The sequence below is a fragment of the Lonchura striata genome, chromosome 3, assembly GCF_050655825.1.
Source record: "Lonchura striata isolate lonStrDom1 chromosome 3, ASM5065582v1, whole genome shotgun sequence".
Classification (NCBI taxonomy): Eukaryota; Metazoa; Chordata; class Aves; order Passeriformes; family Estrildidae; genus Lonchura; species Lonchura striata.
The window spans coordinates 54,596,568-54,618,706 of NC_140705.1; the positions used below are offsets into that span (position 1 = coordinate 54,596,568).

Sequence of the window (22,139 nt, forward strand, 5' to 3'; positions counted from 1 at the left end):
GCCTGTTCTAATGTTGTATGTGTATATAAAATGTTTCCTAATGCCAATTCTGAATATCCCTAAGGCAACTTCTTCCATCTTGATCCTGGGGTTTGCCACAGGAATAAGGATCACTACCCATTGCCATTTATGGAAATCCCTATATGTTTTTTTCTATGCTGAGACTATCCAGGAAATTTCAACATCATGGTTTCCATGCTACTAGTTTTTCTTCAGAATGTGCATGCAGGAAACAAAACTTTAGGTCAGATATGATCATTAGGTAACTGTGAAAGGAGAAAGAAAAATGCGTGCTTGCAGCACATATTTCTACTTTTGTGATCTGAAGTCCTCCAGTGGTGACAAAAAATCATTTGTTTGTATCTTTACCCAAAGGTCTGGCTGACAGCAATGTCCCAAAATTTGAAAGCAGGCACCTTCTTTTGGCCAGGCTCTGATGTTCCAATTGGGGGAACATACCCCACCTTGTACACCAAATACAACGGGTAAGATCTGATAATGGCTTGTCCTAAACTCCTGCAGATTACTCCAAAAATGCAAAGTGCTATTTGACAGTTGAAGGAAATGAAAGACAAGATTTTTAAACAAGTTTGACAGATCAGTGCCATGCCACATTGTCCTGGTTATGCCATGGAATGACCAAAAATACTTGAAATTTTCAAAACCATTCACAATGAGGAAGTCAAAAGGGTACTGTATATTCTGCTCTCCTAGACAGTTTAGAAGTCCCAACCAAATGCAAAACACTAGGAGAGCATTCTGGAAATGATTAGTAGCCACTGCTAAGCTGCACCAATGATTGCCGTATTTCCATGCATAAAATTAAGATATTATATAGCACTCTAAAAATACTTGCACTTGAGAATAAGCTTGCAGATAACCTATACCCTAAGACAACAAACATAATCTAGGAAGCCATAGCAAAAGGCTATGGGAGACAGAAATTACTAAAGAGAGACTGCTGGATAGGGAAGCTAGTGAAAGAAGAGGGGCTCTAAATTTCCTCTGGTCTTGCTTGCATGTTTGATAATATGCACACAGCTATTGAATCATAGTTCTTGTATGGTTTTTTTCTAATTCATTCAAAGGTTACACATGTGAAGTACCAATTACTGTCACCGTTTTTGTTGCCTTTTTTTTTTTTTTGTTTCTGTTTCTTGGAGTTTGTTTGTTTTGTCATGGGAGGCATTGCCATTAGTAAATAATTTCTAGATTTTTGATGATTGTGAGGATTGCAGTGTACTTCCCAGGATTCTTTAGAAAGATAATCTAAAGCGAGCATAGAAGCATAAATCTCTATAGATAACAGACTCTGAAGTGATGAGTAGGCATGGTACTTGGAAAACACCTGGGTGCTGTAACTAACTAATGTAGAGCTTGTGTATGACTTTGAGGGAAAGCAGAGCTATTTAATAGGTGAATTCTTTTATAGGAAGCAAAGCATGATCTCACAAAGACTTTGATGGGATTATTACTTACTTTTAAAATATGTAAGGCCAAGGCTTATATATTCTGAAAAGAATAAAAATTACTCTACTTTGTATTTCAAGGTTTATTTCCTGAACTTTAAATAATTTTTTTGTATGTATTTTAAAATATATGAGTAGTCCCACCAACACAGGTTTGTGTTTGCAAAATCAGGGTCTGTCTAATTTACCACTTAAAGTGACTTACATTCAATTAAAAATAAGGGTAATAAATTTAATTGCTATACCTTGTTAAAATTCTTAGTTCCAGATCTGTGACTTTAATATATGACTAGAGTATGGACACTTTCTCTGTATCTAGGAAATAGAAGTGCTAGTCAGTAAGTCTTATTAACATCATATCTTTTTTTATTTACTTTTTTTTTCCTTTTCAGTTCATTTCCATATGAAGAGAGAATTTCAGGAGTACTGAAATGGCTTGATAATGCCCAACCTGAGAGGTACACCTTTTAATATCTACCTGCTTTGAGAGACTATAGCTTAGAAAGGTTTTAATGCTCAGCAATTGAAATTTATGTCTGTGTTTATGAAACATGGAATCTTCCTCACCATTTTAAATGATTATTTGCTGAACTTAAGCCTGTTCTGTATCTTATCATAGCTATGATAAAACTGTAGGTACAAAAGATTAAAAAGCAAACAGGATGTACTGTTGTATCAGTTTTATTTGATTGTTGTGTTTTTTTTCTTGGTGTGTGTCCTGTAGAAAACATTGAACATTCAGTTTCTAGTCTAAGTGTATGGATGAAAATATGAAGGCTATTACACAAGAAAGGTTAAATGCATGAAAGTAATTGCAGTAAGTAATTCAGGATGAAAAGTAAATGTCAGTGCTCATCGTGGTGTCAACTTTGTGACGTATAAAGAAATGAAATATTTTATATGACAATTTGCTAATAAAATCCTAATGTATTTGCAGTTAGGAGATGCTCTCTAGAGTCTCACTGCTTAGTCAGGAAGAGCTCTTTCAGTTGGTAGTTCCATTTACATCTCAAAAAGGATTGTTTGCTCTGGTGTCTGAGATCATGAATTTTTCCAGAGTGATTTCTGGTTACCTGTTGAAGACACTGGATATTGTTTCTGAAATTTTAACTTCAAAGAGCCTTGCTGATTAATTACAAAACTCAGAGGAAGTTCAATGATTATATTTGCTGTATGGACTGTTATCAAGGTTTAAAGAAGTTATTTATAATTCCTTTTAAACTGTCATTTGATATTGCCTTTTTTTTTTTTTTAAATCAAAGTGTTCTTTTTAGGTGCTGCCTCTAAATTGTCATAATGTTCCATTCTTATTTATTTCTAACTCAAGGCCTGACATATACACTTTATATATTGAAGAACCAGATTCTTCTGGACATTCATTTGGACCAGTTAGTGCTGGTGTAAGTAGTTCCTATATTTTTATTATATTTAATTGCACTAAAAATGGTGTTGTACTATGAACTTAACCAATTTATAGACCTGAAAAGGATAGTAGATGAAAAATTGCCATGACTCTTTTATGACTTTTTGTTCAGAACTTTTGCTTGTGATTGAACCTAATGTTATGATTCCCACACTGTGTGGGAATCAAAAGAACCATAAACCATCAGACTGAAATTTCATATCACACTACTAGAAAAAATATTAATATTTAATGATATTATTATGTCATATTTAGAAGCACATGGCCTGGCAAATCCTCAGAGCTATCTTTTATTTATTCCTATGCTGTACTTCAATGTTGGCTAATTTGTAAACCAAAAGCTTTACTTGCATGAAGGCAAAAATTTCAACCTTTAAGGATCTTAGATGTAACTGATTTATCCCACAGGTAATCAAAGCCTTACAGGCCGCAGATAAAGCAGTGGGGATGCTCATGGATGGCCTTAAACAAAGAAACCTGCACAAGTGTGTAAACCTCATTGTTTTAGCTGATCATGGTAATGTATTTACTTATTTTTTCAAGTTAATTTTACTGAGTCACTGTTTTCTTCCTGTGTGAAATATGTGGTCTTGGTAGTGTTAATCCATTTTATAAATCACTTTATTTTCCTTGCCATATGAAAAAGTACTGTTTCTGTGTTGCCCTTTAGGGATGGAGAGGACCTACTGCAAGAAGTTAGAATATATGACTAATTACTTCAAAAAGGTGGATTTCTACATCTATGCTGGGCCTGCAGCTCGCATTCGAGCAAAGAATGTTCCAAACGACTATTTTACATGTAAGTGTCGACCAGTCCTGGGATTGAGCAATCAATATAGCAGGAAACAAACAAACAAACAAGCAAAAAAAAGGGAAACGGATAATCAGTAGTAATCAGCAGTGTAAGCAGCTTTCTATTTCCCTTAACTTGGCTTCAACATCCATGGAGGTTTTTTGGGATTTTTTTTTCAAGAATGAGCACTTTAGATGAATTTGAAGGTTAGAAAAGATTGTTGTAGACTCTAATTTGTATTTTCATGGCATGGAAAGAAGAAGTAAAGGTACTATTTTTTTTTTTAACTGGAATTCAGGGGTTTCATAAGTGCATTGTTCTTCACAGATTTCTTGTGCAACATTGGCAGAGTCAGTCTTTTTGGAGTAATGAATGTTTCTGTGTGTACAAAGTTACAGAGTCCGAACCTTAGCACAGTGTAATCTAAGCCTTGGTTAAGCCCTTTAGCTAGTATCTCAAAAGAACAGAAAATTGAAATAATTTGAGCTAACTCTGACTTGAAATACATACCATGCTAGCAGACTGGAAAAAAAAAATCCCAGAACTTTCTGTATTAGGGAAAAGAATGGAGATAAAATCATGGAAAAGCTCTATGTATTGACTTCAAAGAATTTGTAAAGTATTTTAAAAGGCATAGTTATTGCAGGTCACAAATACGAGTTGGGATTCCACTGTATTTTTAATTAATGTTTTATAATTGTACTTATTTGAAGGAACAATATTTATATGACATAAAGCAGACTTTCATTGATTTAATTCAGATAAAAGCAGAGTAATGAGCTGAGAAAAGAATACTCTCGTTTTTTTCTGTATCTCAATCTCAATAAAATTGTTGACTCATTTCCTCTAATAGTCCTAGATTTTCTGTAGGAATTTTTCTTCCATGAAGTGCTCAGATTTACTTTTTAGAAAGTTAATGTCAAATGGTTAAACTACTCTTTCAAAATGTGAAAGGTGAAAATATCAAGATAGACTCAAATTTCCTCTGTGACTAATGCTGGAAGCAAAATACAAGACAAGTTCTCTGGGTCCTGTTCAATGTAAAAAAGGTTGTACTTCGAACAGAGGCTAGATAAGAGAAAAAACCTCAGGTCTGAGATCTGTCAGCTTTAGATGTAGGGAGTCATCACCATGGCAGTTTTCTACAGTCTGTCCTGATGTACCCAAAATTCGAGTGTTCTAGCAACTTCCACAGGCACACTTACAGGCAGTTACCACTGGAAACATAACATTCCTACCTGTGGAAGGCTACAGTTGCCACTGTCTTCACAAGCTAATAAAGAAATCCAATTTTATAAACAAAAAGTATGTTTAAGTTTTTCTCATGAGGCTTTGTCCTTCGGCAATTTGAATGTACATTAATTCTTCTTTTCTTTTTAACAGTTGACTCAGAAGGAATCGTTAAAAACCTCACAGTGAGTAAATATTCTCATAACTTTTACTCCTAGCTACTATTAATTGGAATCTGAAGGAAAAACACAGTTTGTAAAAAAATGAGACTATGGTGCTAGTTTACAGTGTTGGAGTACACTAGTTTAAATAGTGTACTGACTCCAGTGTACCATGGGAGGCAGTTCTGGAAGTTGTTCAAAGATGATACACAAAGGTTTGCCATAGGGGGTCTCTGTTCAGAGAAAATTATTCTGTACTTCACTTTGAAAGAGAAGAGGCTGACTTCAGGGGCAGAAACAAGAGTATATCTACATGATAGAAGAGAATACAGCACAGAGATGCTTTAGACAATAGGCATCTATTAGCACTGGAACAAAAGTGCTGCACTCAGGCTAGGCTAAAGTAACTTTTTCACACAAGAGATAATGACATTGTAGAGCACATTGCCACAAAGTGTTGTAGAGTCTGGAAATACAGGCAGGAGGAGGGGATTTTAGATGTATTAATGCAGTACAGCCCTGTAAGAGCTTTTAGACCTGATCCACAAGGAGCATCTGACTTAAAAAGTCCCTGAAGCCTAGAAGAAACTAAGCACCTATGAGAAAGAAACTTCATTCAATACTTGGCTTGTTCTTATCTCTAAGTTTCTGATTCTGGAAATTTTGGAGATCTGATTTGAAACAGACTACTAGACAAGATAGGCCTTTGGCATCAGGCAGTATGACTCTCTTAGGATCTTTTGGACATATCATTGAAATAGTTGCAGTGTTTTTATGTATGCTATAGGGCCCCATGTAGTGGCAGTTGTGCTTGGAACTGAGCCATGCTGAATGGATGTAGCACTTGAGGGCAGGTCCAAGTTTGCCTGTGTCTCCCATGTGGGTACGCTTTGACAGCTGAGTTCTGAAGGATGCAAACAAAGAAGTGCAGAACAGAGTGCAAACCTAAGGAAGACCTATTTCTTTTACTAAAGGGTGAAGTGGCATTGCATGGTTCTTTCCTTATAATTCATAGCTTTTTTTTTTTTTTTTTTTTTTTTTTTTTTTTTTTGGTAGTGTTGAAGATATGCATTAACACATGTGGGATGAATGTGCTGCACAAACTAAAAAAAATTTGTAGGACAGTTGTCTTTTTGTATTTCTTTCCTTTTACAATTTACAGTGAGTTAAACATTTAAACTGCTCCCTCTCAGTGTGCTGTCAAAACTTCCCCTTCTTTTCTTCATTGCCAGTTTGTTTTCTATTCTGTGGCTTGCCCTGTGCTAAGCAGTGGACAGGTATTGTGGTACGTTTAGAAAAAATGCACTCGGTTTGTCAAAATCCTGTGCTCCCAAGTGGATATGTTTCCGATAAATCTCCACTAGAGGTCTCCCGTTAAGCTGTGGAACACGCGGGAGCAGGATCGATGGCTGGAAATAGCTGAAGGAGTTTTCCCAGTGCTCCATCCCCCACCTCCTCTATGATGTGGAGTTTGTCACATCAAAGAGCATCGGTATGAGAGGAATATCACAATCTGCATGTTCTCAACCTCAGCTGAAACTGCTACTGCTAGTAGTTACAGAGATGTGACATCTTATGCCTTATGGGAATAGCCTGGTACCAGGATGTGTCCTCTTTCCTTTTCTCTTCATAAATGGTTGGTGTATTTTGTCCCTGTCAAGTTATTAGAATGAGGGGATTTTGCAGAGAAGGGAGTTGTGTGTTGTATATTAAGTGCTAGTGAATAGATGTAAGTCATATGCTGATTTCCTCTATTTTTCTTTTTAATTAGACGACTTCTTCCAGGCTAGCAAGCACATTGAATCCTTATTTTTCATGTTCCTGGAATCCTCTGTTCTTCTTTGATGACTGCTGGGGCACAGTCATGTCACATGTCTGTATCCTATGCAGAGCATACAATTCTAGTACTTAAAAGTGAAGATGTCAAACCAGACTCCAAGCATGGTACCATTTCTACAGCCTGTGTGGTGAAACAGGTCCGCTTCTGTGGCATACCCAGCTTCCTAGCAGCTCTCCCTTTAGCATTTTAGATATTCTGGGTTATCCCAATGCTAGATTTGTGATCAGGAGCAACACTGCTGAAACTTTGCCGTGATGCTTGCAGCCAGCTGGAATGGCTTCTAATGGCCATATATAGTTAAGTCTTTGCAGTATGTCATATGGCTATCCTTAGGCTCACAATTCCAAGCTCTTCCATAGCATGCCTGGTAATGCAGCAGTTATATGAACACACTCAATGTGGATGTAAAAGCTAAGACCTCTAGCTAACAGCTGAGCAAAGGACATTTACATGTTCAGGCTTGCACTAGACTGTGCTACATTGTGTATACTTGGCTTGCTTTGTTATTTATTTAATGGTAAAGTGACAGAAGGTGGCAGAAATAAACTGCCAGGGAGCTTTCTCTCGTGAAGTGTAATCTTGCCAACTAGATACCAACAGCATTAGTATGGAAATATAGACTAAACAATTCTACTGAGTGTCTTTAAGCCTTAGATGTACTTTTACCATGGTATTTGTGGACTCGATATACAAATTGTATGTAGTCTGTTTTCAAAGAGTTCCAAAAAAGTGTGGCTTTTCCTTGTGTTGCTTCCAGGGCCAAAAATGACACCTGCAGATCATCTGAGAAGCTATCTGTGAATAATGGGCTTTGTGCTTGTGTTCCTATCACTAAGATAGTTGTGATAATTTTGAATGATGGGCAGTTTTTTGAAACTGAGCGAAACTCACGACTGGACTCTTTCCTCTCACACAGTGCAGAAGATCCCCTCAGCACTTCAAGCCCTACCTGACCCCTGACTTGCCCAAACGATTCCACTATGCTAACAACATTCGTATTGATAAAGTTCATCTTTTGGTGGATCGACAGTGGCTGGCTGTGAGGTAATGTAATTTGTGTGATTGTTATTCTATTTTTTCATCCCACTCCCATCCCTTTAATTTCTTTTACATGTGCTTCATTTCGTGTTTTGCTTTGGACATGTTACATTTCCATGTTTGTTAAAATCATACTATGCAAAAAAAGGAAGCATGATTATTTTGGTGAAACCAAATAATTGTCCAGGACATATAAAAAGAATTGCGCAGTGAAAAAAAAAATTATAATCACCCTATTTTAAACTACATTCAAATGTTCTTGGGTCTCTGCAAACAGGATACCTGCACTTGACAACTGTGCATTGAATTGTTATGGGTGACTATCTCTTTGTTTTTCCATGTGTCTTAGCAATGGGTAGATAAAAGTAAGTATTAGCTACTATGTCAGAGTAGTCAGTTGTGTTGTTAATTCTATAGCCCATCCTCACATTTTCCACGTCTCTTCATCCTTCAGAATTCATAATGAAAATGCACTGTCTTGTAAGGCAAAACCCCTTGCAGTCTTATTTATATTATTCCATAGAGGCCAACAGCAGAGTTCTCCCATTTTAAGTTTTCTGTTTAAATGCTGAAGAATATAACTAGGAATTCTTCCAAAACAGATTACACTTATTTTGCAACCTGTAGCTAGGTAAAGGCCTCAGTTCAAAAATAGCCATTTTTTCAATTTGCTTTGGAAATATTCTTACACTGTACACTCATAACCAGCTAGGATAATTTATTACTGTCCATAGAAATTTCTGTTAAAGGAGAAAGAGATCTTCATAGAAATGAACACTATGATGAACTGTAAGTACTACAACATGATGGCAGAGACAGTTCTCAAGGAATGATTGAGTCTGTTAGCCACAATGACTGTTACTAAGAGCTTCTATTTGTGTCATTCTTATTTACATTCTGTGATGGTTTCTCCTTAGGGATAAAAGTTACACATATTGTGATGGAGGGAACCATGGCTATAACAACGAATTTAAAAGTATGGAGGTAAGATGATTTCTATTATATTCTTGCACTTTCTTATATACAAAATCATGATGTGACATGTAAATCACCAAAATACAGAACAATGGAAGTTTTTGCAGTGCACTTTTTCTATTCTGGCCACAAGACATGTAAACTATAAACACATACTAGGTCCAAAGTAAACTATAAACACATACTAGGTCCTAATATTTGTATTGTCTTTCATCGATGTGTACAAGGCCTGTTTCTTTGGGGTCCTGTAGCAAAACCAGTTTGGGCTTGCCTTACCTGCTTGGAGACAGGTAGACTGCAGTAAATCGAGTGCACCATGTTTAGATACTGAATTCTTTTGTTCTTTCATTCTTCCACTGAGGCAATGACTGAAAAATTTCTATAGGCCCTGGGAGTTCATCCAAGCATCTGAAAGCCTGTATGCTCAAATAAACTAAATCTCATTGTCTCTGCTTATCTGACAACAGTTAGTCATATCACCAGAACAAAAAACTGGTTATCTATGCTGTCTGTTAGTATAGCCTGTGTTGCAGTTTCATCTTATTTTCACTTCCAGTTACAGTAGAAATATTTTGAGGTCTTGAGCTTTTGGTGTTTCATGTACTTTCTGTGATGTGAACCTTTAACTAAGGTCAAGCATGCCACTCTAACTCCCATATTTTGTGTCTAAGAATCAGATCCTTCCAGATCTTTATAACTATGTTAAAACCAAATGTCAATGATCAGAATTATGCTGAATGTTTGTATGGAAAGAAAAGGTAAATTCTGCTTACCATGGAAACCATAATGATAGATATCCTTGCACAGATGCCACAACTGGTGCTTTTTTTTTTTTTTTAAAGAAAGGAGCAACATGTAATCTTTCTATAATACATTGAAAATTCCTTTTCTATTATGGACACATAATAATATTGTAGAGCAGATCATTGTCCTGCTAGTCCTGTATCTCCCAGCAGGCAGCTCAGGAGGCTCATAAAGCAGTAGAAACTCCTGTGAGACTGTACATAGCATCAGTGTTCTTCAACAAACCTTGCAGGCTCCAGAAGGGCTGCCCAGCACTGCATTGTGCCATTGATGCAGGTCTCTGCTGAGCTTGCAGTGGGCCTCTGCAGTTGCCTGCTCCTTGCTTTGACCATGGCCATAGACTCTTAAGTGACCCAAAGACTTCAGAGTGCAACAGGTATTAAAAAAACACCCGTTAACCAAATAAGATTCATTATATAGTTTAAAACATGAATTTTTGCTTTGCATTTTTCTTCAAATTATGTGCAATGGCAGAAATTTGTCTTTCTTACTAGAACAATCCTGTACTTTTAACTTCTGTGACTGTGAAAATACTGTATTTTGTCCATTATCCCAGTTTTCATAAAGTGCAACTGAATTGGTTTTGACTTTGGATTCCTTTCAGTAACATTTTTTTTTTTGTTATTATTTTTATTACTATTACAATCTAGGCTATATTCTTAGCCTATGGCCCAAGCTTTAAAGAGAAAACAGAAGTGGATGCTTTTGAAAACATCGAGGTTTACAACCTTATGTGTGGTGAGTAGAAACAACCCAGTACTTTAGATTATAAAGTTCAAATATTTTTTCAAATATTTTCAAATACCAGTGTTGTAAGAGCTAAAAGAAGCATAGCTAAAAATTGGGTGAATTAATTCAAAGCCAAAACACTGAAGTCATGCTCTTAGGCCTTCTTTACACTGCTAAGAAACTGACTTCCAGAAATTGTTCTGCCTTGAAGGTTTTTTTCTGATTGCAGAATTCCTTAAGAATCAGAGGGAACCTGCCACATGGGTTTGCTGTCAAACTGATGCCTGTGGAATTGTGGACAAGAATCTTCTAGAGAGTATCTGCTCTTGCTCATAACTTAAGATGGACCATTGCAGTTCCAGCAGGGCAGAATTAGGAAACATGAGCCTCAGAAAATATGGATTAAACCATCACACAAAAATGCAATAGGCTACTAAGTTTCACAATGTGATGCTCTTGCAATGATATTTATACTTTGCATTAAACTATCTAATCTTGTGAATGTTGTGACAATGTATAAAAATGTACCAACAGTACTCAAATCTCTAGTTACTAAATCTTGATGCAGTGGAAGACAGCAAAGAACCTTCAGATCTAGAAAATTGCAAGTTGGTGGGAGTAATAGTTTAAATAATGGAATAAGCTATTTCTTCTACCTTTAAAAAATGACTAGGAAATGAGTAGATTTGTAAAGAGAATAACTTTCTAAAATACCATTTTAGTGTTAAAATATGTTTACAAATTTTGAATGTTTCAACAGATTTGCTGCATATAGTACCAGCAGAAAACAATGGAACACATGGCAGCTTGAATCACCTCTTAAAGAAACCTTTTTACAATCCTTCACATCCAAAGGAAGTCTCATCTCCCTCTTCATGTCCAGTTTCCAGTCTGACTCCTGCAGATGACCTGGGATGCAATTGCACGCAAGTAAATAGGAATTTCTGGCATTTTTAATCATCTTTGTCAAGTGTGTTCTGCTTTCTTAGTTTTTTTCTAAACAATGGAATAATTTTGAACAATTCTCTTATTTTTTACAGAGTTTAGTTGAGTCACCAGAAGAGCTAAATGAGAGGTTAAATCTCACCACAGAAGAAAGTAAGTAGCAAAAAATGAAAAGAGCAGCAGTATTTTTAAATCTACACCTAGTTTATATTTTATGTCACTGGTTTCAATGGGATTTTTTTGCAATTTAATTACAATTGAAAGTGAAGTAGCAAAATCAGGTCAGAATCATTTTTTAAATTTTTTTTTCCTTTTAATTTCTTTCAAAAATGCTAAGGGACTCTGTTATAGCAACATGTATATATAAGAATAGAATCTGAACTCCATTAAATTTTTGGAAAAAAAATAAAGATTTGAATGGTCTTGAAGAAAATCTGAGCACTGTCAGGCTGTGTGAGATAACTCTTGTTCTTTGCCCTGTATCCATAACTTTACCTTTCTCTGATCAAAAATTCCCCTAGATACTTATTTCTACTTTTCTTGTGGGGTTTCTGGAAGTTTTGGGAAACATTGTAATGCCTCTCCTAGTAAAAGAAGATGTAAATTTCACTCCACTGGCAAGATAAAGTCAAAATATTTGCATTGATATGAAATTTCAAAGAAACAAGAATTTGCAAATCTGATATATTATATTGACTTTTGTACATTAAACATAATACGAAAACTATTTTCTACATTTTTTTATTCTACTGATAAGCCTAAAGAACTACATGACTATGTTTACTGTTGGATCTATTTGCATTTGGTGAAGTTTAAATTAACTATTTTTTCTGCCCTCTTAACCCCTTGTGCCATCCAAAATAATATAGAAAAATGAATCAATAATTATTATTTGAATTTTAGTAATGAAGGCAAGCTCATCTCATTTGCCATATGGGAGACCCAAAGTTCTTCAGAAGAAAAAGGTCTACTGCCTCCTTTCCCATCATCAGTACGTGAGTGGATACAGCTATGATATCTGGATGCCACTGTGGACTGCATACACTGTGAATAAGCCTGTAGGTTATGAAATGTCTCTACTACTCTTACATATGGGGTCTAATGGATTGAAAATGTGGTCCATTCATCAGAAGCCCTGTTTAAGGACTGGTGGATATCATGTGACTAAGGCACTTGTGTCAGAAGTGTCTTTGATATAATTTAAAATTCACCTATCTTAAAATAAAGTTTTGATAAGTGGGAATGACCATTTGTTAGGGACACAGAAGATGTAGGAGAGTAGAGCTGCTGGTGAGCTGGTTCTATTAAGCCTGTTCTGTAAAAGGGATATACTGTCAAGACAATTCTCCACCTTACCTGTTGGTTCCTGTGGAAAAGCAGGCTGTGATTTCCCAAATCAGGAGTTTGAAGCTTTCCGATGAGTACCGTGATCTTTTTCCTATTAGATACCCTCTATGCAACTCTACAAGACAGTTTGCACTAGTGCATATTTCTGTGTGTTCTTTGCTCTCTGTTACATGATATAATCTCTGAAAAATGTAATTATAGTTGAATGAACTTCTGAGTGTTCAAGGGTATGCAGATCCAGAATAAATAGTTTGAATTTTCGGGGTCAGTAAACTAATGGACATTCATGGGCTTATTTACCCTTATAATTGGACCCTTTTTCTAAGTTGCCTTGAGGAAATAGTTTCCATGTTGATTCTTCTATCTGAAGAGGACTGTTATTGATGTCTATGTGATTTCTTATTTCATCAGTACAAATATGAAGAAATTATTTTATTCAAATGAATGCTGCTAAAACGATAGTATTTCAGAAAGCTTCACTCCATACTTTCTACTGATTCTTCACTATCTTGGTTGAAAGATCATTAATCCAATCCTAAGAAGGCTAAAAGTAATTTAAACAAATGTCCATTTCAACAAGGACTGTTTATACTTCATGTTTGAAGATCTACCATTAAACCTTGCAATGAGTGTTCACTACCCATTTGAAAACTAATTTAATTGTGGGCATATTTTTTGTCTGATTTTGCTTTAAAAAGATTTAAAAGTCCTATCAGAACTGCAGTCTTCTTAATATTGAACTTAAAAAAAGCTCAAAAACCCAAATAACTTTTCAACATTTTTCTCTGTTGAAAAACAAATTCTCAGTTAGCAAAGAATCATAGAATTATAGAACTTTAAAGGGTTAAAATGGACCTTGAAGATCATTTAATCCCAATCCAGCCCTGCCATGGGCAGGGACACCCACTAGGTCAGATTGCTCAAGGCCTTATCCAACCTGGCGTTGAACACTGCCAGGGTTGGGCCATGTACAGCCTCCTTGGGCAACTTGTTCCAGTGTCTCACAACCCTGTGAAAAACATTCTTCTTAATATCCAACCTAAATTTCTGCTCTTTCACTTTGTACTCATTGCCCCTTGTATTATCACTACAGTTCTTGACAAAGAGTCCTTCTCTGGCTTTTCTATAGGCGCCCTTCAGATACTGGAAGTGTATAAAGAAAGCTCTTTTTCAACTTAATATCTAAATAAAGAGAAATACATATTTTGCAGAAGTTTCTTATAGCAGTTTATGCAACATTGTGAGAAGCAGTGAATGACTGAGACTGAAGTATTGGAGGATGTAGGTCACAGCAGCCTCTAATACAATGATGCATGTTTTAGATCAAAAGAAAAGGAAATAATAAATTCCATCTGTAATAGTGTCGGTGACACAACAGTGAAAGGCTCTGAGTGTAAGAACTCACACAGTGACTTACCTTGCACAGTAAGCTGACATTATGAGTTTTTATTACAAGTGCTAATTGAGAGAAATTTGCTTTGTAAGTTATAATGCCTGTGGAAGGACAGAGGGGCAGAGTTAATGCCTTTGACTGTAAGATTTGGCTGCAATACTTGGGAATGACAGAAAGTTGCCCTTTCTACAGAATTTTTATTGTATCCTGGGTTAATTATGTTTGGATACAGCCTGTGGAGTGCTTCACACAATTTGTAAGTTGGGGTATATCTCATCATTATGTAGCTATAAAGAAGGTCTTCAATATTAAACTAGGTAATTAATGCAGGCTGGGCTTTTGCTGGTTTTGTGTGATTTGGAAATTTTGAAAATGGATGACTAGCATACATTTGCAGATCTTATATAAAAAACATCAGCATTTTGATTACTTAGTATTCTCAAGATTAAGGAAAATTTAAGATTGAAGGACATTAGTTTTCTCGAGGTTTTGTACTCATCTGCCAGGGAGGAAGGCACATTTTCTTGCAAAAAGACAAACATGCCTGAAGTGGGCTGGATTTGACATAAGAGACCACAGCAGATGCTTAAATTCTGTCATGTAATGCAAATAATTCTTGCTTCTTGACACTAATTAGTGGCTCATCAAAATGTAATAACCCACATCAAAAAGGACAATTCATGATGTGATAGGCACAGTCAATTTTTAATTTTAACTGCTTTTTTCAGGAGACATTGTGGTTCTTTGACCTGAAATAGAAGAAGCCAAATTGATGATAAATGGGGTTTTTTCGTTTGTTTTTTTTACACATGATCTGCTCAGGAGTCAAAGGAAGACTTTTGTCTTTTATATTTCATTCCACGTGGTATATATGTTTTCCATTAATATACAACCTGACCATAATATGGCATTTACTTGAATTCTGACAAAAGTAACTAAAGAAATTAAATCAAGGAGTACAAAGAGGCACATATCAGTTCTTTATTTTTGCTTGGTTTTAATTGATCGAAACAAACAATGTACTGAAAACCAAATTAGATGTTTAACTTCTATTTATAAAGGTATAATGCAAAATATATTCCAGTCTTACCAAAATGAAAATAAGTTACATGTAAATGAGGATGAAAAAAAGTTAAACACAAAAAAGCATATCCAGATGATTTAATGTTATTGTAAAATTATGAAAAAGTGTGTAGAAAAGATTATAGGAAAAAAGTGAAGGTTATAGAAAGAATTCTAGTCATCAGAATCAGTTTTGGTCAGATCTTTTGGTGAAGTTACTAAAGCCAGTAAAATCTTCTAAATTTACTGTGGATTTCTTTATCTGTAACTCTTCATCAGCACAGATTCTCATGGAGACTGCATCCTCAGATGCCAAGATGAGGTGATGGTGTCATTTTTATATACTAGCTGCTTTCCAGGAGGATGTGACATTTGAGTTTGTTTCCAGAAATATGTAAAAGTGACGAATGAGTCAAATGTGAAATCTGTTTTTGCCTAAGGTGTAGCCTTATTTTGTTGCTACAGTGCATACGGATTTCCCTGAATTACTTAAAAACATAAGTAGAAGAAAAACACTACCCAGAAAACATTAGTGTCCATTACTTGCATTGACCTGATTCACTATGAAAATAGGAGAAAATTCAATGAAGTCCATTCTAGAAAGTTAAAACCATACAAAGCATTGGCTTAGCCACAGCCGTGGGTGTAAGATTTTTTTTTTTCCTTTTCACAGGAAAACACATCTCCTCTTCCTCCCACTGTTTCAGACTGTCTGCGGCCTGATGTTAGAATCCCTGCTGCTTGGAGCCAAAATTGTTCCAACTACCCAGAAGAGCTGACCTTGACCCACAGTTTCCTCTATCCTCCCAGTGAGCATGGTTCTTTTTATAGAGACCTTAGAAAGTCTTAATCAGCTGGATGTGGGTTTATGTTTAAACATATACCCAAACACCAAAACAAACTTCTTTGGATCAGCATGTTGGGCAGCAAAAGGTTTCCAGTGTTTGCAGACTGACCAAAAGTCGGGCAGCTGCTACTTGTATCTAAATATTTTTGGTTTAGAATATTTAAGGGTTTTTTTTAAGACATGGAATGACTTGAATGACTGGTTGGGATGACGAAAAGGGTTGGAAGGAAAGGCTGTCCCTCTTCCTCTGCATAAATATTCATTTCCTATTTCCAAATTTGATAATTATTATTTATTGAGTAGATTTCTTGTACAAATATGGAGGTATGTTTGCAGTAGGATCAGACACTCATGCTCAATGTAATATGTAATTAAATGGCATGTACCTACAATTTATAGTGACGTATGAATCAATTGGTCTTTGTATAGTATTCCATTCACTTATATTTTGGTCTTTTTATATAGACTACAATTCATCTGATCTTGAACAGTATGATGCCTTACTCACAAGCAATGTTGTTCCTATGTATAAGGCTTTCAAAGGTAGGTTGCAAAATTTTGATTAATTATGATTAATTTTCTATAATTATTGTTCTGGGTTTGATAAAGCTATCACAAAATTTTAAACATTAATGCATGGCCTGCTGTATATCTAGATGTTGTAAAAATATACTTAAAACATTTTAGGATGTTTTCATGTTTAGATGTTTGAAAATTTATAACACAATTATATGGCTTTGGGTTTGGTTTTTTTTTTTGTTTGTTTGTATAGTCCCATCTGATTTCTGCTTATCTCTGCTTACCTGTTTGCTTTTCAATTTGCTCTTAATCTCCTCTGGGCTGTCCTAGCATGAAATGCTAGCTATGAAACTCTCATAAAAATTTCTCTTGGGAATATGCTCAAGGTGAATGAAAATGTCATATTTTCTTTTTTCAAAATCTAAAGAGAAGGACTCAATAATATGAATCTTGCAATACTATTTCTATAATAGATGTTTTTATTATGCAAGAGTGGTAAGCTTGTCCCATCCAGCCTGACTCACATTTGTTTGTAATCATTGATAAGAAATTTTCTATAAATGCTTATGATCTTGTTTTATCTTTAGGCCTAGGCTCATTTTCTTAGAAAATGCATAAAAAGAGGAATTTTTAAAGGAAAATATTGAGAAAACCCGACTATTTCTAATGTATTTCTAATCCATTCAGACCTCATTTATTCATTCACTCATATATAAAAACAGAGATCTAGAAGACCTCAGTGTCTTTAATCTTCCAAGTAAATCACAGACTGTCAAAAATCCAATTTTTAAAGGAAAACAACAAGAAATTTCTATAGACCATAAGTAACAGGTAAATCAATAGGAGATGCCCTCAATGCTCTAAACCTGTCAGGCTTTTTTTGCTATGTCAGTTGTAAATATTTGAATAATCTCACTATTTTATATCCTACACATTTTATTTTCTTAATTGACATCTGTGAAATGAGCCAAATTGTCTAGTGATGTTTGGTACGAGTTCTTTACATTTAAACTAGCACTCAGGTGATGAGTATTCCTCTCATAAAACCATTATGTCAGTTCCTACTATTTGTAACACTGCAGGTACATGCAGATCAGCCAGAAATTAATGAGCTGTAGGTTTGTAGCTTCAGCTTTAGATCAAATCAATATACACTCCAGTAGTGCAATTTGCCTTGCAGGACTACAATAGCATTTACAGCACCTCTTTCAAAGGCAAGTGGGAGTATGTCCCTTTTGATAAAATCCAAATTTTGTGTAACAAAGAGTTGATTTTATTGGCAGTTTAGTTCTGAAATTTTTTTTATTAATCTATAGTGAAAACAAAAATACGCTATTTTTCTTCAGTGGTGAAATGACTTTAAATTTATATTAATTTTCCTTTTATTTTCTTTTTATGACAGACATATGGGACTATTTCCATAATGTGCTTCTTCAGAAGTATGCTAGAGAAAGGAATGGGGTAAATGTTATCAGTGGACCAGTGTTTGATTACAATTATGATGGCCATTTTGATAACCTTGATGAAATTAAACAGTAAGTACGTGGAAAAGTCAGAAGTCAAACTCTATATGACTTCCACTGTGTTTCCACACAAAAAATCCCTATTATTTTAAAAGACTAAGAAACAAGTATAATGGAGAATGCAGTATTCTCTCTATAATCCTGCATCCACTATTACTCATACAACAGGAAATGCTCCTGGCAAACAGATACAGTACCATGAAAGTTGAAGTTCAAGTAAAGAGTAAAAAAGCTGTGAAGTTACATGTGTATCTCTATACACATGCACAGGTACAGACTAGTAATTAGTTTCCCAAGATGATGCCTAAATTTTAGATTTTGGGCCTCTGTATCATCACCCAGCCCAGAAATGCTGGGAGAATGTATGACATTTTAACATGCAGAAGACATGCTTAAGCATAATTTTCTCACTTTGATGTTGACCTCACTCACCTGTTTGTTGTTTCTTCCTATTGTCTCAAACTGATGTATTTTATCAAAGATCAGATTTGTGTGTTTGCCTTTGCTGAATCACATAACTAGAAATCCAAAATGTAACATTCCTGAGAGGTACCTGTGCATAACTATGGCTTACACAGCTCACTGCAACATCTGACATGTTTACACATAAATTATGAAGACCAATTATTTATGTCAGTGAATAAGGATACAGGAAATAAAAACAGAAATAGAAAAGCTTAATTTAGGGAAAATACCTTGTGAGAGTGAGAGCAAGTAGAAAGGTGCTGGGAAATCTGCACAGCTGAATCTGTCACTGGAGATGTTTTATTCAGGCTAGACTTGACCACATTTGTTTAAAACGGTTTGAGAATGGGAAAATCAGCCTGCCACGTAATAGGAGGGTGGAAGGGAAAAGAGACTACAACTTCCTTCCAAGCAGAATGCTGTAATACCCAGTTGACCACATAATGCTGCCTCCAGTTTGGAATAAGCATGTTTTAGTCAGCATGGTTAGGCAGTCATACAAAGCAGTATAATAATTTCAGTGATAGCGTTTTGTTCAATACTGAACCAAAAAGCCTGGGAAGCATCCAGCTCTTTATACACAAGACTGACCATGTTTGCAGAACAGTCAGAAAAGAGCAGCAAAGACGTTCTCAACTGATTATCCTAAACTGGTTTCTACAGCACACAGCCACAAGTCACTGTTCTGGCATTTCTCAATGGCAAGGAGTCAGAAGTTAATTTTCTCATTGCTCTCCTCCAATTCACGTGGTTGAAATTCTTCATATAATGAAGGGCAAATATGATGCTCTATTCTGACTCTTCGAGCTGTAGAGATCTCTGACTCTGGCAGAACAGAGTATTGACCATATTAAGCAGTCCTGTTTCAGTGGGACTGCTTGTAGCACACAGAGTAATCCATGTATGTTTGGCTGTTCATTAAATAAATGGTGAGGCTGTGTATCCCATCAGGTGTTTTTTTCAATTACAAAAGAAATTTAAGTCATATAGTATTGAAAGATATATGTTGAGGTAAATTCTAAAAATTTCTAATTGCATCAGTGGTGTTAATACTTGATATCTCGATAAATGCTGTAACTAATGTTTGTTTTGTAGGTATGTAAACAATACAAAAATCCCTGTCCCAACCCATTACTATGTGGTTCTGACGAGCTGCAAGAACACATCCTATACTCCACTGAACTGTTCAGGGTCCTTGGATGCTTTGTCTTTTATCATTCCTCATCGACCTGACAACACTGAAAGCTGTGCTGTAAGTGTAGTTCTACTTTCCTGTGTGCCAATGAACTTTGGGAACTGATTCCCATGGGAATATAGTAATCCAGAGAGTCTTTATCAGTCTGTGGAATTTACTTATTCCCCATGAGCTGGCAATGAGCTCAAGCTCCACCAGAAGCAATCACCAGAAGACCAAGGAGCTCCAGGAGAGGTAGATGGAAACTAATGAGCTGTTAGGAAGCAAGGAAGAAGAAAGGAAGGTAACATAAGAGGATTGGGAAATGCTGTCTCCTGAGAAGGCCTGAGAACAGCAGCACAGGCAACAGGGAGATGAGATATCTTTGTGGAAGACTGCTTAAGGATAAACTTCAGAGGTATCAGAGGACTTTAAGTGTCATTCCCTTCAGTTGCTTATTCCACATCTATGAGAAATTAGCAGGCATTTGGATGCATGGTCCTGCAGTTAAAATCCATACTTGAATTAAATTAAATCTCTGTTTACCACTAACACTGTGAATCTTATGCCTTGTAGCAAACAAAATACATAATCTGAGTGTAATACATATTGCTGAGGCAGCTGAGTGCCTATTCCACAAACTCTGGGTTGAAGAGGTTCCTAAACTCAGTGTATATATATTGCACAAGTACAGCTGCACAGACTTGAACTGGTCTTCACAGACAGTTTTTGGTTTATTTATAACTTTGAACTCATAACTCCAGACAGGTGCAACCTTGCCCTACTTGGAAACAACTTCTGTGTCTCCCCATTTGTAGTGTGGATAATCCACAACTTCCCAGTGAGATCTTTTTAGTAGTTGAGGGTTGACTAATTATTACAATGAATGAGTTGTTATATTTAGAAATGATTTGACTGTAATTTCTAAAGTTTAGCAATAAACCCCAAATCTTCTCACTTTATATTAATCATGTTTGGTAGTAACATAAATTTAATTAATCATTTGCCTCAGAAGCAGATATTGTTAATGAAAAAGCAAATTACCAGCTGTCTGCAAAACAATCCTTGTAGTAAAAGAACAGAAAATAACATTTTGGATTGATTAGTAGTTACATTTCCATCGTTTTCCCTGTCTAACCAGCAATCATTCTTGCTGTCCAGCAATCAAGACTGAGCTGCTGTAAGGACTTTTTGTGAGTTGTCAGGTGCCCATTTCTTGACTGGCCTGAGCAGTGCAGCTAATTTGCACTGTAACTAAAACTATCCTTACCTGTGTGTTTGAAATGTGACTCATGCATTCTGTAGTTAAAAGTCGCCAGTGCCATTTCAGCTTAATTCTTCTGCTCTGTCACTTTGGAAGTGGAGAGGTGGGTAGAAGAGACATCCACTTGATTCTGTTTAAATTAGATCCCTAAGAGCAAGGCTGTGAAGATGCCCAGGAAAGCCTGAAAGCAGTTTTACCAACTGGAAGCCTTTCGTTTGTCAGACCAGGTCAAACACTGGTAATTGCCTAACACTGCCACCAAACAACAGAGGGCCTTATATGTGTTTGAACATTGTTCTTGTTTGTTTTGACAGGAAAATAAGACACTTTCTGAATGGGTGGAAGAAAGAGTTCAGGCTCATTCTGCACGTGTTCGGGATGTGGAGTTGCTAACTGGGCTTGACTTTTACCAGGAAAGAAATGAATCCGTCTCCAAGATTTTGCAGCTAAAGACATTTTTGCCAATATTTGAGACTGAAAGTAACTGATTATCTTTGGAAAAGGGGTCAGTGCTTGGAAGAAAGAAAATTTCAGTGATTTCACTTTTTTCCTTAGTTAAGATTATGGCAGTATTTTTCAAATTTGTGTTTTTCAGTCAAATGCTTTGTGCCAATAAAATTTGAATAAAAGTGATACATAAAATTTTCTGAAGTGAATTAAATCATAATTGTTGAGCCAGGCTTTCAAAATACAGAATATATTTTTATTATGTAAAAACAAATATATTATGTTACTATAAAAATACATGAAATATTATATATTATGTGATATATATATAAAAGCAGTAGTAATGATTGAAAAAATGTAAAGGGAACATATTTTATACTACAGAGACAACAGAACTGTAAATTGTGTATAAAATACTTATACAATGGAGTTTAAAAATAAAACAGTTTGAGAGGAGTGTGTGTGTGTTTTTTCCCTTGTATTTATCAAAGAGGTTATGGTTCTCTAATACAAGCACATCCTGAAATGTTCTGAATTTCTCTTTCTCACCTATTAATTCATATGGGAACATATTCAGACTCACAAGAAGTTTGTATGTAGTGCAAGTGATCATCACCTGTGTTTTCCACTTGGGTTAATTCATTATGCTAGTAACAAGAGAAATGAAGTACATCAGCTATATTCTTGTACC

General features: G+C 35.7%; 1 protein-coding gene across 1 annotated transcript in view; it reads left to right on the plus strand.

The window, feature by feature from the left end:
* The window catches only part of ENPP3 (ectonucleotide pyrophosphatase/phosphodiesterase 3), a 36,358-nt gene extending 14,454 nt beyond the window's left edge, over positions 1–21,904 (plus strand). The window contains exons 9-25 of the mRNA XM_021540695.3: positions 376–485; positions 1,862–1,927; positions 2,797–2,869; positions 3,301–3,409; positions 3,563–3,691; positions 5,069–5,100; positions 7,833–7,960; positions 8,872–8,938; positions 10,384–10,471; positions 11,223–11,392; positions 11,503–11,560; positions 12,311–12,465; positions 15,883–16,018; positions 16,522–16,599; positions 17,978–18,110; positions 19,659–19,815; positions 21,316–21,904. Of these exons, the coding sequence (XP_021396370.1) occupies positions 376–485; positions 1,862–1,927; positions 2,797–2,869; positions 3,301–3,409; positions 3,563–3,691; positions 5,069–5,100; positions 7,833–7,960; positions 8,872–8,938; positions 10,384–10,471; positions 11,223–11,392; positions 11,503–11,560; positions 12,311–12,465; positions 15,883–16,018; positions 16,522–16,599; positions 17,978–18,110; positions 19,659–19,815; positions 21,316–21,489 (1,863 nt within the window). The 3' untranslated portion in view covers positions 21,490–21,904. The remainder of the gene's footprint in view (positions 1–375; positions 486–1,861; positions 1,928–2,796; positions 2,870–3,300; positions 3,410–3,562; positions 3,692–5,068; positions 5,101–7,832; positions 7,961–8,871; positions 8,939–10,383; positions 10,472–11,222; positions 11,393–11,502; positions 11,561–12,310; positions 12,466–15,882; positions 16,019–16,521; positions 16,600–17,977; positions 18,111–19,658; positions 19,816–21,315) is intronic.
* Positions 21,905–22,139: the final 235 nt, after the last annotated feature.